Source organism: Stegostoma tigrinum, chromosome 34, assembly GCF_030684315.1.
Source record: "Stegostoma tigrinum isolate sSteTig4 chromosome 34, sSteTig4.hap1, whole genome shotgun sequence".
NCBI classification, from domain to species: Eukaryota; Metazoa; Chordata; class Chondrichthyes; order Orectolobiformes; family Stegostomatidae; genus Stegostoma; species Stegostoma tigrinum.
Genome location: NC_081387.1, coordinates 2,961,574 through 2,977,278, shown reverse-complemented (window position 1 = coordinate 2,977,278; position 15,705 = coordinate 2,961,574). Strand labels below are relative to the sequence as shown.

Below are 15,705 nucleotides of genomic sequence, written 5' to 3'. Positions count from 1 at the left end.
CTGAGGTGCAGTAAAAGGCTGTTCGGCCTACTGGTGCTTGAAACAGCTCTTCAAACGTGCAACATTACCTTACGTTATTCTCTGATTTTCGTCACATATCCTTGTATGTTACTTTTCTCCAAATAATTGTCTAATCCCATCACAAATGCTGCACTTAAAACTCCCTCCACCGAAATTCCAGGCAGTGCATTTCAGACTCGATCTAGTGGATATAGAGTGGAAATGTTCTCCTCATGTCAGTTTTCTTCATTCGCAGAAGAGGGGTCTAGGCCCGAAATGGCAGCTTTCCTGCTCCTCTAATGCTGCTTGGCCCACTGTGTTCATCCAGCTCTACACCTTGTTATCACTTTTAATCAATATCCTTTTACTCTTGTTTCTTTTATAAGTGGAAACACTTTCTCTCTAGCAACTCTAACCAACCGGCTTATGATTTTGAAAAACTCAACCAGATCTGTGTCTCACAACGCACTTCACCTTCAATGATGTCTTATACAAATAAATCAACAGATCACCAATGGAATCCCCAATATTAGGACTGTTTGCAGAAGCAGTAATGCAAAGGTTAGAATGGACAGCGCTCCCCACGAGGCCTGGTATTCTAATCAGAACTCCATCAAACGCATTGCATTAGACCCTGTGTTCAAACAACCAAGAATTCATGATACTACTCAAACTTATGGTCCGATATGTAGATGACACCTTTGTGATTATCAAAACGGACAAAACTAGAAGAAACCCACCTACACATAAACAACATCCTCACCGGGATAAACTTCATAAAAGAAGAGGAGACCAACAACCAACTACCCTTCCTGGGCATAATGATAGAATACAGAAACAACAGGGAACTCCAAACCAGCATATATAGAAAGACCACACATATGGACCAGATACGCAGTTACACTAGCAACCAGCCCAACCCCTACAAACGGAGCTGCATCAGGACTTTAATTAAATGAGCCACAAGACATTGCAGAAACCTGGAACTACACAAAGCAGTACAGGAGCATGTACACAGCGTTTTCAAAAGGAATGGATACCCAAAAAACACAATCCGCCATTACCTCTGAGACAGACCATAACAGGAAGACACAGCATGATCAGACTCACTAATCAACCGACGGTACATCAAGGATGTTTCAGAGATGACCACAAGACTACTCAAACTCCAAGGTATCAGGGTAGCTTACAAACCAACAACCACCCTAAAACAGCTAGTGATGAACGTAAATGATCCTATATCCTAAACCAGAAAAACTGATGTAAAATACAAAACATCATGCAAAGACTGTGAGAAACACTGCATTGGCCAAACCGGAAGAAAACTGACAAAACGAATACAAAAACACTAACTAACCACCAAGAGACACAACCGATTCTCACTTGTCTCACTACACACGGACAACAAGGGACATGAATTTGACTGAGCCAACACATCCATAATCACACAAGCCAAAGAGAGACATGCAGACATTTCCTGAAGGCCTGGTACTATAATCAGAACTCCATCAACAAAAGCATTGAATTAGACCCTGTGTACAAACCATTGAGAAACAGAAGCAGAAATGGTACCAATCACCCCAACAAACTGAGGCAGATAGATAACAAGCAGGGCAGAACACCGATGTTTCACTGGAGACACACTGACGATGTCACCTAGCAGGGTGATGAAGTGTTTGCAATCAAAATCACTGGGTGAGCAGGTTTACAATCTCATCCAGAACCCGAGCTACAAATCTTCTCGAAAACTTTATTAACTAGATCTCCTCTTAACCTTCTTCTCTCCAAAGAGACAGTTCCAGCTTCTTCAATCTATTTTCATACCTGGAGTTTGTCATTCTTGAAAGTCACTTCTGTGCTCTGTCCATTGTGTTCACATTCCTTCTATAATGTGGTACCCAGAACTATACACAATACTCCAGCTGATTCCAGCAAGTGTCTTGTGTCAGTTCAGAATCACCTCTTGCTCCTGTACTCTCTGCCTCTATTAACAAAGCTGAGAAAGTTGTATGTTTTATGACTCTGTTACAGATGAAGAGACCAATTAATAGACTGACAGAAACAGACTCTTCAGCCCAACTTGTCTGTACTGACCAGGTTTCCAAAACTGAACTAGTCTCAATGCCTGCATTTGGCCCATATTCCACTCAAGCTTTCCTTTTTGTGTATCTGTCCAAATGTCTTTTGAATGTTGTAATTATACTCGCCTGACCTCTTCCTCTGGCAGCTCACTCCAGATGTGCACCACCCTCTGTCCTGTCACTCTCAATGATCTTTGCACATATACACGCAGGTCCCTCTGCTCCTGCACCCTCCTTAGAATTGAAAGCCAATATAAAATATGGGCTACAATGTTATTCTGAACAATGTGCATCACCTCACACTTCTCCGCACTGGAAATCTATCTGCTCCCTATCTGCCATTAGCTTGCACATGTCCTTTTGTAGTTCTACTACGTACTTCTAAGAGATAGAATTTACATTTTAAACTGTAAAGTTTAAACAAAGATTTCCAGAATAGAGTAAAATATCAAGCTTAAAATAACAAACCTTATACATCCTAGTGATCAGCGTCAGCAGGAAACGTAAGCAACATTGTATAAGTAGAACACAATGTAACCAAAACAATCCTTGGAGATCTTGAGACAGGAGACAGTAAGAGAGCTACCAGACACTGAAATCACAACATCTAGGACAGGATTAAGGATGTCCTCGCTGAGTGGAGGAGACTTTAAGAACATTGACTTCTACACTCTGTTCACATCCTCCAAATAATATGTTTATGCTTGAATGAGGCAAGATTGGAATTTGAATAATGAGCTGATGTGATCAAATGAGTGGTATAACATTTTTCTCTGCCCCTTCAGAGTTTCACTTTGGTTTAATGGGGTTGGAGCTCTCCCTGCATAGCTTCAATAAAACAAATGTTAACCTATACTCTGTCTCCAGTAATTTATTATTAGAAGTAACAATAACATTTGTCATACATTACAATTCTTCCAAATTTTTTGTCATCTCTAAACTGAATTAAATCGTAACCTGCACACCTAGATCCAGGAAATTAATACTTCAGGAAAAGCAGGAGTCGCAATATTGATCCCTGGGGAACTCCACCAAAAACCTTCCTCCAGCCTGAAAAATGTTTATTGACCGTTACTCAATGCTTTCTATCACTCAGCTAAATTTGTTTCCACTTTGCTATTGTCGCTTTGACACCAAAACTGATACCTTTCCTCACGAGTTTATCCAACACACAAAATAACAGAACAATTTAAAATTCTCATTGACACAAAAATTCTTTTTTTTGTTCAAATGTTTTTTTGACATTAATATCTTTAATAGAGGTCTAAATGTCAACATTTATCAGATCTGTCCCAATATCTTGTGAAAACTAAACATCTCCAGAAATATCTTGGACATTGCAGTAAAAACTCACATTTGGTGAGAAATTGTTGGAGAGATTTTCTCTGGAAGTGCCTTCCTGTGTTGGATGGAGTGAGGGACAGTCCATCTCCTCAACCATTAACTGAATTGCAGCCCCAAGCCCAGAAAGCACCCCCATCACTGAAGTTGTTTAAAACCTCTGCAGGGGCTCAGCTCAATTCACCCAAACCCTGCACAATCCTGCTCCGAACTACATTACCCATGCTGCAGAGATGATAGGAACTGTGGATGTTGGAGAATCCGAGATAACAAGGTGTGAAGTTGGATGAACACAGCAGGCCAAGCAACATTTTAGGAGCAGGAAAGCTGACGTTTCGGGTCTAGACCCTTCATCAGAAAAGGGTCTAGGCCCGAAACATAAGCTTTCTTGCTCCTAAGATGCTGCTTGGCCTGCTGTGTTCATCCAGCTCCACGCCCGCGCCTGTGCAGTGAAGTGTGGCTGTATGATATGATGCGAGCTGAGTTCCAAGGAAGGGTTAATAGACCTGAAATGTTTACTCTGTTTGTTTTTTCTTCAAAGATGCTGCTAGACCTGCTAAGCTTTTCCAGCAACCTCTGTTTTTGTTCCTGATTTACAGCATCCGCAGTTCTTTCAGTTTTTTGTCACGTGGGCAATGCCAGAATTGGAGCAGCACCACTGTCAATGGCGTATCCTGGCGGTAGGAACCAGTATTGCAGCCTCTTCCCCTCAAAGCTCATCCTCCAATCAGCAGTGATAATGGGAACTGCAGATGCTGGAGAATCTGAGATAACAAAGTGTAGAGATTGGGGTTACTGTTTTCTTAAAAGTCAAACATTGTTCTCACATTTCAGCAGGTGAGCTTCAGAGTTTTCTTCTTTTCCCACCTTTTGAAGCAAGTTTAGGAGTCAATGTTTTCTTCCCTGTCTTTGCATTGCTCACCACTGAGCCACCGTGTCGCCAGAGGGGGTTGGAAGGGAGCGCTTGGAAAGCGTGGAGTGGTAATGAAACGTCTGCGAAACAAGAAACCAGCTCAGCGAGCCAATCATCCTCAACACCTTTGCCAGAGCTCTGCCCAACCATCTTCAGCTGCTTTTCCAATGATCTTCTGTCCATCAACAAGGGCAGAAGTTGGGATGTTTGCTGATGATTGCTAAATGTTAAGCATCATTCCCAACTCCTCAGATATTGAAGCGGTCCGTGTGCAAATGCAACAAGATCTGGACAATATCCAGGCTTGGGCTGACAAGTGGCAAGTGACGTTCGCACCACACAAATGCCAGGCTATGACCATCACCAATGAGAGGCAATCTAACCACCACCCCTTGACAGGCAATGGTGTTACCTTACTGAATCTCCACTATCTACATCCTGGGGTTTATCGTTGATCAGAAACTCAACTGGACTCACCACATAAATACAATGGCTATGAAAGCAGGTCAGGAGCTCGGAATACCTTGGTGACTAAGTCACTTCCTGACTCCCAAAAGCCTGTCCACCAACTATAAAGCACAAGTCAGGAGTATGATGGAATTCTCCCCACTTGCCTGGATGAGTACAGCCCCAACAACACTCAAGAACCTTGACACCATCCAGGACAAAGCAGCATGCTTGATTGGCACCAGATCCACAAGCGTCCATTCCTTCCACCACTGATGTTCAGTATGATCAGTATGTACCATCTACAAAATGCACAGCAGAAATTCACCGAATATACTCACACAGCGCTTTCCAAACTACCACTTACATCTAGAAGGACAAATACACCAGACATACGAGAATACCATCACTTTCAAGTTCCCTCTGAACGACTCACCATCCTGACTTGCAATTATATCACCTTCCTTCGCTGTCAAAATTTTGGATTTCCCTCCATAATAACATTATGGGTTGACCCACAGCAGGTGGACTGCAGTGGTTCAAGAAGGCAACTCACCACCACCTTCTCAAAGTCAACTGGGGATGGGCAAGAATTGCCACACCCACATCCCACAAGCAAATAGAAAGGAAAATTGCAGATTGGACAACCGTTTTGTAGAACTGTTCACAGAACTGCCTTTGAACTTCCGTCACTTCAACACACCACTGTGTTCCCTGGCCGATATCTGTTTTAGGCTTGCTGCAATGCTCCAACGAAGCTCAGGACAAGCTGGAATAGCATCTCACTTTCCACTTGGGGACCCTGCAGCCTTCAAGACTCAATATTGAGTACAATAATTTTAGAGATTGAGCACCTTCAACCAATGTCCTTACCCTAATCCCACACCACTGCACCCTGCCATCACAAGTGCTGCTGCAGCAAACGATACGTCGTCAGCCACTTCTGGTCCCTATTAGTAGGTATTGATTCTCCCAGGTGACCTTTATCCATGCCTTTGTCTGTCCAGCTGCTGTTCCTTCTCTCTGATCTCCATCTCCAATTATGATTTACTCCTTCCCCCTACCCCATCCCATGCTCAGCAGCTGTGCCAACCTTTAACTACGCATTTACAGGGGCGCACCTCCAACGCGTGCACCGATCCGGCACGCGCACTCTCAGGTTCGAACTTCGAACGCTGGGCGCCAACGGCCGTCGCACGGGTCAGAACTCCCGTCAGGCATCGCGGGCCGACTCTCCCCTGATTCTATACAGCCGCCCCTCAGCGCGCAGGTACAGTGCTCACGCGCATCATGGGTAATGTAGTTCGGAGCGGGATTGTGAGGGGTTTGGGTGAATTGAGCTGAGTGTCTGCGGAGGTTTTAAACAACCTCAGTGAAGGGGGAGCTTTGTGAGCCTGGGGCTGTAATTCAGTTAATGTTTGAGGAGATGGGCTGTTCTTTGTTTGGCTGATCGTATCTGCCTTTTGGAGTTTGTAGATAGTTTGAATAAGCCAGTCTTTGAAGTATTCGCCTTCAGTAATAAAGCCATCCAGTGTCGCTGCCGATGTGTCTCAGAGGGTCAGAGATTGCTGGAAGAGTCGGAGCTGGAGAAGGCAGGCCCGCGGCCGGGGTGAACAGGGACGTATCAAAGTCCGAAAGGGTGAGTGTGTATGTGGGGAGGGCTCTTGGAGCTGAGAACCAGGAGAATGGGGGCCTGGCAGCGATGGGCCAAGCAGCCAGCGGACCAGAAATCCGGAGCATGAACAAGTAGAAGCCAGAAATCAAGTTTCTGCTTCAATTCAACAGCTAAATCTGGTGGACAGAGGTCTTGTCGGAATTGTGTCTTTTTAAACTTCGTTTTGTTTTGGTCTCTTTTCCGTGCCCCAAATGAAGACAGAGGTGCATGCTTTCAGTCCGCAGACTCTGAATGTCTCTTGCTGCCCTTGCACTACAAACTTTGTAATAATCTGTAGCTCAACCAACTAGGGGCTGTCATAAAGAAGAATTTCCTTTCCTCAAAGACTCACCATGTCACTCAATCTCAAAATATCAGCCATAACTCCTTCAAAAACAACGTTGTGTTGCACAAGTACAGTGTACACACAAACCCATTTTTTTTTCAAGTTACAAAACCTCCCCGGTATTACAACTGTGTGTAGTTCAACTTCAACTTCAGCTTGTAGTCTTACAAATTAAAAATCTGTTGTCACTTACCACGGATCAAAATCCTGGAACAGCTTTTCTACAGCAATTAGTGATGGGCAATAAATACTGGCCCAGGTCTGAATGACCCACATGTTATGATATCGGACAAATCAGATGCCAGACTGAAATCTGACTTAGAGTTAGCATAGACTTGACAGATGATCAATTTTATTTTTATTGTTTATTTTCTATTGGGACAGTCAGTGAACACATTGACAGGAGGCTGTTTATGTATTTCAAAAAAAGAACAAGTTTATTTCATAAGAAAAAATAAATATGAACTTACTGGAACTACTTGAAACAGACATTTTACAGATTTTAGAAATAAAGATTCACTCCTTTTACCCACGATAATAACATTAAAAACAAAACTCAGTGAAGGGACACTGTCTCTCCACTTTAAAGCTTACTGATGAGTTTGCACAGCAGTAGTTGATTCCCTTTTCGCAAATTTCTGCATTCACCTAATGCTATTTTCTTTAGTCAATGTCTTCCTGAGAGTCTTTGAGAAACTGCTAACACAGCTCATTTATTGATGCGGGTTTCTCAAACTCATTCCTTTGCTGCGTCCTGCTTCAGAAATTTTCTTCAGAGGAACTCAGGAATTCTATTCCATTCCTAACTGTTTTGGAAACATAGTAACATCAGTTATGCTATTACAGACCTTTTCTCTCTGAATGCACCTGCACTCTGTGTCATCTTCTGGATAGCATCATCATTCTGTGACACTAGAGTCATGACTGCCTCAATAACATGTATGTAAACAAGCAATTTTCCAGACACCCCTAGTATCATTCAAGAGCTCAAAAATGTGTGCCCCTTACTCGAGTATCTTTCTTCCTCTTGTGCTCTTTTCTCCAGCGACCCTTTCTCTCTGTGCCCTTCTTCAGGTTTCCCTCTCCAACCTGACCCCCCCCAACCCCATGCACCTCTTTCCATTCCCGACTGTATTCCCCTTTCTCTCGTGTGTCCCTCTCTCTATCCTGTGCCTTACTCTCTCCTATGTTCCACCTCCCACCTTTTTCCTAAACCCCTCTTTCGCTCTCTGTCATGTCCCCGGTTGCTCCTGTGTCCACTCTCTTTGTGACCCTCTTCTCTTGCTCCCTCATCTCCCTGTATCTCCATTATGGTCTTCTGTCTCTCCTATGTTCCTCTCTCTCCTGAGACCCCCACTTCAAGTGTCCCTTGTGCTCTATTGCACCCCCCCCCCACCCACTTTTCCTCTCTCTCTGTCTCTCTACCTCTGCATGTTATTGCTGCTGTGATGTCCTGGGGCTTGCACTCTTGACTTTATGAGATAACAAGGTGTAGAGCCGGATGAGCACAGCAGGCCAAGCAGCAACAGAGAAGCAGGAGGTTTCAGGCTTACACCTTTCTTCTAGGCCCGAAACGTCAGCTTTCCTGCTCCCCTGATGCTGTTTGGCCTGCTGAGTTCATCTAGCTCTACACCTTGTTATCTCAGATTCTCCAGCATCCGCAGTTCCTACTTACTCTTGATTTTATGTTGTGATTCATTCAGTGTGTAAAACGATGACTGCACTTAGTCCCTTGTTGACATTCGATGGCATCAAAGATCACAGCAATGAGGTAAACCACAAGTAAAAAAAGATTTGTTTAAACATGCCATTTTTCATAAAAGGGAAGAAAATTACACATACAGGTAGTTCTGCTATAACGTGTTTGTTAACGTGAATCGGCTGTACTGTTTGGATAACGTGAACTTTGCGTACAGGTATAGTGATTTCCCTAAATGTGATTTTCTGTGGTGATTTTTTATAGTGCAATTTTCTATAGTGCGAGGTCACACTAGAATGCAGCTATTGTGTTATAGGAGAACGACCTGCATGAATACTTACAAGTTATTCCACATCGTCATGGAAATGATCACACACAAACAAAAACTATTTTGCTGAGAGAAGAGATATTTTGTCAAAACTTTTTGTCTCCCACTCATCAGGACAATTTGCAAAAATACCAGTTTAAAGGGAAGGCCAATATTTATACTGCAGGAAAGGACAGCGTTGCTTGTTTGGCAGGTGGTTTCAGCTTGGACAAGGCACAGACATTGAAGAATGAACCAGGTAATGATGTTCGGCAGTTAACCACCAGTCTTTATTTAAATTTTAAACCAGGCAGGTTGGTTGATTGGTCAAGGCAAATGAACCAGCAAATGGCTGACACCTATTTTGTTGAGTGAAACAAATGCAGTATGTGAATATACTTACCCTGTCTGCAGGGGCCTTTACATTAAAATATGCAGTTTGCACTCTGCACAGCTGTGTCACACTGTGAGATGAACTGATGACTGGTTATCAGTGTCATTCTTTACACACTCTGGATGATCAACCAACCAATATCTGTAAATCTCAAAATATACTGTCCAACATTGGATGCAATTCTGCAATTGGACAACATTTTCTGGAAATTCCAATTTATGTAAAGAATATCTCTGCTCGGTTGATGACTTCCAGAGCACATTGTGATGTGGCTTTTTGTTGAGTCTGAAAGATTTCAAACTCTGTCCCCACATCAACCTCCATCAGAGAGACTGCAACACTCTGCAGCATGTCAGTAATGCACATCTTGCTTGTCCTTCACTTCTAAGTGACATCTCCAGAAAGATGGCATCACTAGTTGTTTGATGGGAGTGAAAGTTGTTTCTTGTTCTGTGTTCCAGTCCCACTGAACATCTGTAGTGAGAGTGTATACAGGTTCACACTCTGAGGACAGATTTGTAAGAACCAGCATAAGTGAGTTCGTTCATGTTCCAGGAGTTCTAGCAAATGTATGACAGCTGTGTTACAGATCACACTCTGTGTGAATGCATTGATTCACACACCAGATGTCTGAATGGTTTCTGCCCTGTGTGAATCTTCTGGTGTTTCAGGAGTTCAAAGGAGTAGGTGAAAACTTTGTCACGTACCTTAAGTTTTCCCTTTCACGAGAAGCAAAGACATTGTGGAAGGTTCACTATAAATTTCACACTTGAAGTTTTATTCCCCAGTGTGAATTCTCTGATGGAGCAGGAGCTTCCATGATTCTGAGAATGATTTGTCACACATGTCACACTTAAATGGTTTTTCTCCAGTGTGAATGCGTTGGTGTCTGCAGAGGAGCCATGACACTGAAAATGATTTACCGCACACATCGCATATGAATGGTTTCACCCCTGCGTGAATGTGTTGGTGTGCACGAAGTTGAGAGGATGTCGAAAATGATTTGGAACAAACCTCACATGTGAATGGTTTCTCTCCCGTGTGAATGCGTTGGTGTGCACGGAGTGCAGATGACTGTGAGAATGATTTGTCACATGCCTCACATAAGAATGGTTTTTCCCCTGTGTGAATGCGTTGGTGTGCCCGGAGATGTGATGAGCTTGCAAATGATATTTTACACACGTCACAAATAAATGGTTTCTCTCCTGTGTGAATGCGATGGTGTACACGGAGGTGTGATGAATGAGAGAATACCTTTCTGCATACCTCACACACAAATGGTTTCTCTCCAGTGTGAATCCTCTGGTGTGTCAGGAGGTTGCAAGACTCAGTAAAGGTCTTCCCACAAACTTCACATCTGAAGGGTTTCTCTCCCGTGTGAATCATTTGGTGTCTCAGCAGCCTCGTTGATGTCATGAAAGCTTTATTACAAACCTCACATTTGAACGGTTTCACTTCCATGGAGCTGCCGTTAGCTTAACGGTGGTTATGAAAGATGGAACTTTCATGTTAGGAAATCTTGCAATTCTGGAAATCTTTTCACATCACCCACATGAGAAGCCACTCGCACTTCTTACCAGGCTCACCCTGACTGATCGCCCGCAGCTGTACTTTAAGAAGGTTGGTTTTGATGGAAGCCTCCACACTACAGACTAGTTCCAGATCTGATGATATTTCAAAGCTCCTCTGACCTGACAGATTTCCAGATGATGGTTTCACTGCCCAGCCTTCTCTGTGTTCAGCAATGCTGTGAACGTACTGGACGTTTTCCCACAGTTGTCCACTTGTTCCTTGAGTGATAGTCAGGATCTATCTGCAGTATCTATTCTCTCTGTATTCCCTGGTGTAAGACAGTGCAATCCTTCTGTAAAACAGGAAAAGGAAATAGGATTACCTCCAACTCCCTCTCCTCCTTTGCTGAAGGGGTTGACTCCTCAGTTAGAGACTGTTCCACAGTGAGTCTGCCCTTCCTCTGTGGGTTGGGGTGAGATCAGAATCAACTCCTCTCTTTTTCCTCACTTGACTGTCACACATCCAGTATCCCTGCTGGAAACGGAGGATAGTGACCAGGAGCAGATAATCTGGCTGCTTTTAACCCCCTGCCCAGCACATCAATCTTCCTGGACATAAGATAGTCATATGGGATAAGAAAACAGGCTATCAATTTACTAGAGACAGTAGGAACCGTAGATGCTGGAGAATCTGAGATAACAAGGTGTAGAGCTGGATGAACACATCAGGCCAAGCAGCATCAGAGGAGCAGGAAGGCTGACGTTTCAGGCCTAGACACTTCATTTCTGAAGGAGGGTCTAGGCCGAAACATCAGCCTTCCTGCTCCTCTGATGCTGCTTGGCCTGCTGTGTTCATCCAGCACTACACCTTGTTACATTAATTTATTATAAGCTTCTGTATTGCTGGCGAAGATTAGTTTCCAGCTTAGAGCATGTGTTTAACTCAAAAATCTCATATGAGAAATGTTAAATGAACACATATAATGAACCTTCTCCTCTTGTTTTCACAAATACTGTGAAGAAAATATTATAGAACATAGAACATAGAACAGTACAGCACAGAACAGGCCCTTCAGCCCACAATGTTGTGCCGACCATTGATCCTCATGTATGCACCCTCAAATTTCTGTGACCATACACATGTCCAGCAGTCTCTTAAATGACCCCAATGACCTTGCTTCCACAACTGCTGCTGGCAACGCATTCCATGCTCTCACAACTCTCTGCGTAAAGAACCTGCCTCTGACATCCCCTCTATATGTTCCTCCAACCAGCTTAAAACTATGACCCCTCGTGATAGCCATTTCTGCCCTGGGAAATAGTCTCTGGCTATCAACTCTATCTATGCCTCTCATTATCTTGTATACCTCAATTAGGTCCCCTCTCCTCCTCCTTTTCTCCAATGAAAAGAGACCGAGCTCAGTCAACCTCTCTTCATAAGATAAGCCCTCCAGTCCAGGCAGCATCCTGAGCATCCTGGTAAACCTCCTCTGAACCCTCTCCAAAGCATCCACATCTTTCCTATAATAGGGCGCCCAGAACTGGACGCAGTATTCCAAGTGCGGTCTAACCAAAGTTTTATAGAGCTGCAACAAGATCTCACGACTCTTAAACTCAATCCCCCTGTTAATGAAAGCCAAAACACCATATGCTTTCTTAACAACCCTGTCCACTTGGGTGGCCATTTTAAGGGATCTATGTATCTGCACACCAAGATCCCTCTGTTCCTCCACGCTGCCAAGAATCCTATCCTTAATCCTGTACTCAGCTTTCAAATTCGACCTTCCAAAATGCATCACCTCGCATTTATCCAGGTTGAACTCCATCTGCCACCTCTCAGCCCATCTCTGCATCCTGTCAATGTCCCGCTGCAGCCTACAACAGCCCTCTACACTGTCAACGACACCTCCGACCTTTGTGTCGTCTGCAAACTTGCTGACCCATCCTTCAATCCCCTCATCCAAGTCATTAATAAAAATTACAAACAGTAGAGGCCCAAGGACAGAGCCCTGTGGAACCCCACTCACCACTGACTTCCAGGCAGAATATTTTCCTTCTACTACCACTCGCTGTCTTCTGTTGGCCAGCCAATTCTGTATCCAAGCAGCTAAGTTCCCCTGTATCCCATTCCTCCTGACCTTCTGAATGAGCCTACCATGGGGAACCTTATCACATGAATTTGTTGACACTAGGCATCCTTCCGAAGTCAAATGTTCGACATATGCCTGTTGCACTGACTTGGTTCCAAACACTTATAATGTGGAGGTGTTGGTGTTGGACTAGGATGGACAAAGTCAGAAGTCACATGGCATCAGGTTATAATCTGACAGGTCCATTTGAAATCACACAAGCTCCCGGAATGCAGTCCCCCCATCACGTGCGGTCAGAGAGGAAAACACACAGACACACAATTTACAAGCAGACAGATCAAAAGATCATACAACCGGTGAGAGTGGAGTGTCAGATAATAAGTAAATTCTGGGCAGGAAATGCTATAAGCTGAGGATTATGTTTGTTCACAGTATGTGATTTAAAGGTTCTGGTTTATCCTGGGAAATCCAATACAATGCACTCACTCACACTGCACATGCCAAACTCAGTTATCAGCCACAGCACTGGGCAAAACTATCAAATCTAAGCCCAGATTTTTGGGGAAGGCTTTGGCCTTCAGGTAAAATCTTGAAAGAAAGCATAAGAAGGCCACTAAATATCTCCAGTCCGAGCAGTTGATCTGCTATGGATCTGGATTAACAATCCAGAAATTGAGAGTTTAAATCCAACCACAGATAGTTACAAACATAGGATTACAGTGGGAACATGCCATTGGGTCCAATTGACCAGTCTGGTGTTTATTCTTCACATAAGCCTCCTCTCAACCCTCCATCTCACCCTATCAGCAAATCTTTCTATTTCTTTCTCCCTCATGTGTTTATCTAGTTTCCCCTTAATGGCTCTTTCATTTTACCTCAACCATTCCGTATTGTGGAAGAGAATTAATTTTTGTTGAACACATTCAGAATAAAAACATGAAAACATTCAAGTTTTCTGAAAACCCCAAATATTGTCCTTCAAGGAAGGGAACCTGCTACAACTGTCTGCTTTGGCCTACATGTGACTCTTCTCAACGGAAGTAAGAAAGAAAGTATTTGGATGATGGCAATCACAGGGTGGTTGCAGATAAGTGACAGTGGGTGTGGAAGTATGGAGGAAGACAGGTAAGGATGCCACTATAACAACAGATCCCTAGCAGTAGGAGCTTGCTGTGAGGACACGAGCTGTCTGTTTTCCACATCAAGACAATGATCACAAAAGAATATCATTGGCTGTAGAAAGCTTTGGGATATCTAATGGTTGTGAAACACTCAATGAATAGGAGTTTCCCCTTCCCCTGCCTTTTCTGAGCAGATTACAGAGGTACAGTGATATGATGTTTTAGGGCGACTTGAAAAGCTAGGAACCATCAGATCCAAACACCAAAGAGAACTGACTATTTATAATCCGCAGAATAACGAGTTCCAACACACACAAAACTCAACAACAGGAAATCAGTAAGAATCCTCACACACTCTGCATCTCCCAGATATTTACGCCTTGCCGTCTCATTCAAGAATGAGCCATCAACAAAACTCAGCCTGGAAATCAGAAGGGAAATGCTTCCAATAAACACACTCAATATACAACACATTGCTCCAGTCAAACAGTTCGTACAAAGCATCTAGTAATTAGCTCTCTCAGCTGGATTTTCTCACACAGCATAAACAACATTTCCACCCCTGATTGCCGAGAGGATAGTCAGACTGCCTGAAGATTGGTGTGGATATTATGGGATACAATTTGTATAAAAGCTGCTCTTACACTCACCATCCCCTTCACTTGCTTTGCAATCCATATAGGAAATGAACCCGCTCTGGAAGAGGAAGAGGGCAGAGTGAGGGGGCTGTCTGATTGACGTCCTTTGCAGTCAATCCAAATATTTCTGCAGCAACGTGAGTTTCCTGAAGCTTGGGAAACTGACCGATGAAATGGAGGTGACTGAGCAGTAGATCAGGTGGAGATTTAAACTTGTCATTGACCTATCCGAATAAAACCTCACTTATTGCAGCTGCTGACTTAGTTTCCCCGGTAAATGTTTGACAGAGATTTCTAGTGTAAGAATAACATTCTTCATCCTCGGAGACTTAATATCAGTGTGGGATGCGTATCCTTGGATGTGTTTGACAACAGATCCGAAGAGGAAGATAGAATATCCAAGGCTGCGATGGTGTGTAGTGCTGGGAACAGCCCATGTACAGGAGAGAGGAGTACAGGAGGTAGGGATTGGAGGAATGGAAACAGTATGAGGGAAAGACGGGACACACGAGACAGGGACGAAGGACAACAGGTCACAGCAAAGACTGGACACAGGAGGGGTAGGATACAGAAGTTAGATTCAAAGGGAAGGGAATAAAGGAGGGAGTATTAAAGGGGAGGGGCTCCAGGGAAGGGACTTTGCTTGGCGTACAACCTATGCTTGTTTTGTGACTGTGGTTCAGACATTGATTCTGTGAGCGAGGAAGTGAGCCCTCACTCCTCACCACCCTTTTCTGTCAGCTACTTCCCTGATCCCGTTTGGTCGCTCTGTCTGTCGCATGTTGCCTGAGCCCATGACACGATTCAGGATTTGGGAGACAGCAACACATCAAAGATTTTGGAGAGGCAAATGACAGTAGTTTGCTAGAATAGCGGGTTTAAACGTGAGGCGTTGACAGGGGTAATAACAACAAGTTTACGGAAGTATAGGACAATATTTAAGGAGAGGGAGTTGTGAATATGACCTGCTAACATGAGGAGTAGGAAGGGAAGGTTGATGATTAACAATTTAGTGAGAATAGGATTGAGGAATAATAAATGGAGCTCATGGATAAAATATGCACAGAGAGGGCATGAGGGAAGATCAGAGAGAAACTAGAGAAAGATGTGGGTTCAGGGCTAGGACCGTAGGGAGCACTATGTGAGTTTGTCTGGGTTGGTTA

The 15,705-nt window shown here is 43.7% G+C and overlaps 1 protein-coding gene across 1 annotated transcript; it reads right to left on the bottom strand.

The window, feature by feature from the left end:
• Nucleotides 1-8,247: 8,247 nt before the first annotated feature.
• LOC125446398 (zinc finger protein 664-like) lies at nucleotides 8,248-14,609 on the bottom strand. Its single transcript, XM_048519951.2, has 2 exons — nucleotides 14,555-14,609; nucleotides 8,248-11,046 (listed from the first exon to the last, which is right to left on the bottom strand). Exon 2 carries the CDS (start codon nucleotides 10,641-10,643, stop codon nucleotides 9,960-9,962), a length of 684 nt encoding a protein of 227 aa, XP_048375908.1. The 5' UTR covers nucleotides 10,644-11,046; nucleotides 14,555-14,609; the 3' UTR covers nucleotides 8,248-9,959.
• Between the last annotated feature and the right edge of the window lie 1,096 nt (nucleotides 14,610-15,705).

What these genes read in the sequence shown, in the direction of transcription:
- LOC125446398 (XM_048519951.2), bottom strand. Translation starts at nt 10,643, where the DNA reads ATGGAAGTGAAACCGTTCAAATGTGAGGTTTGTAATAAAGCTTTCATG.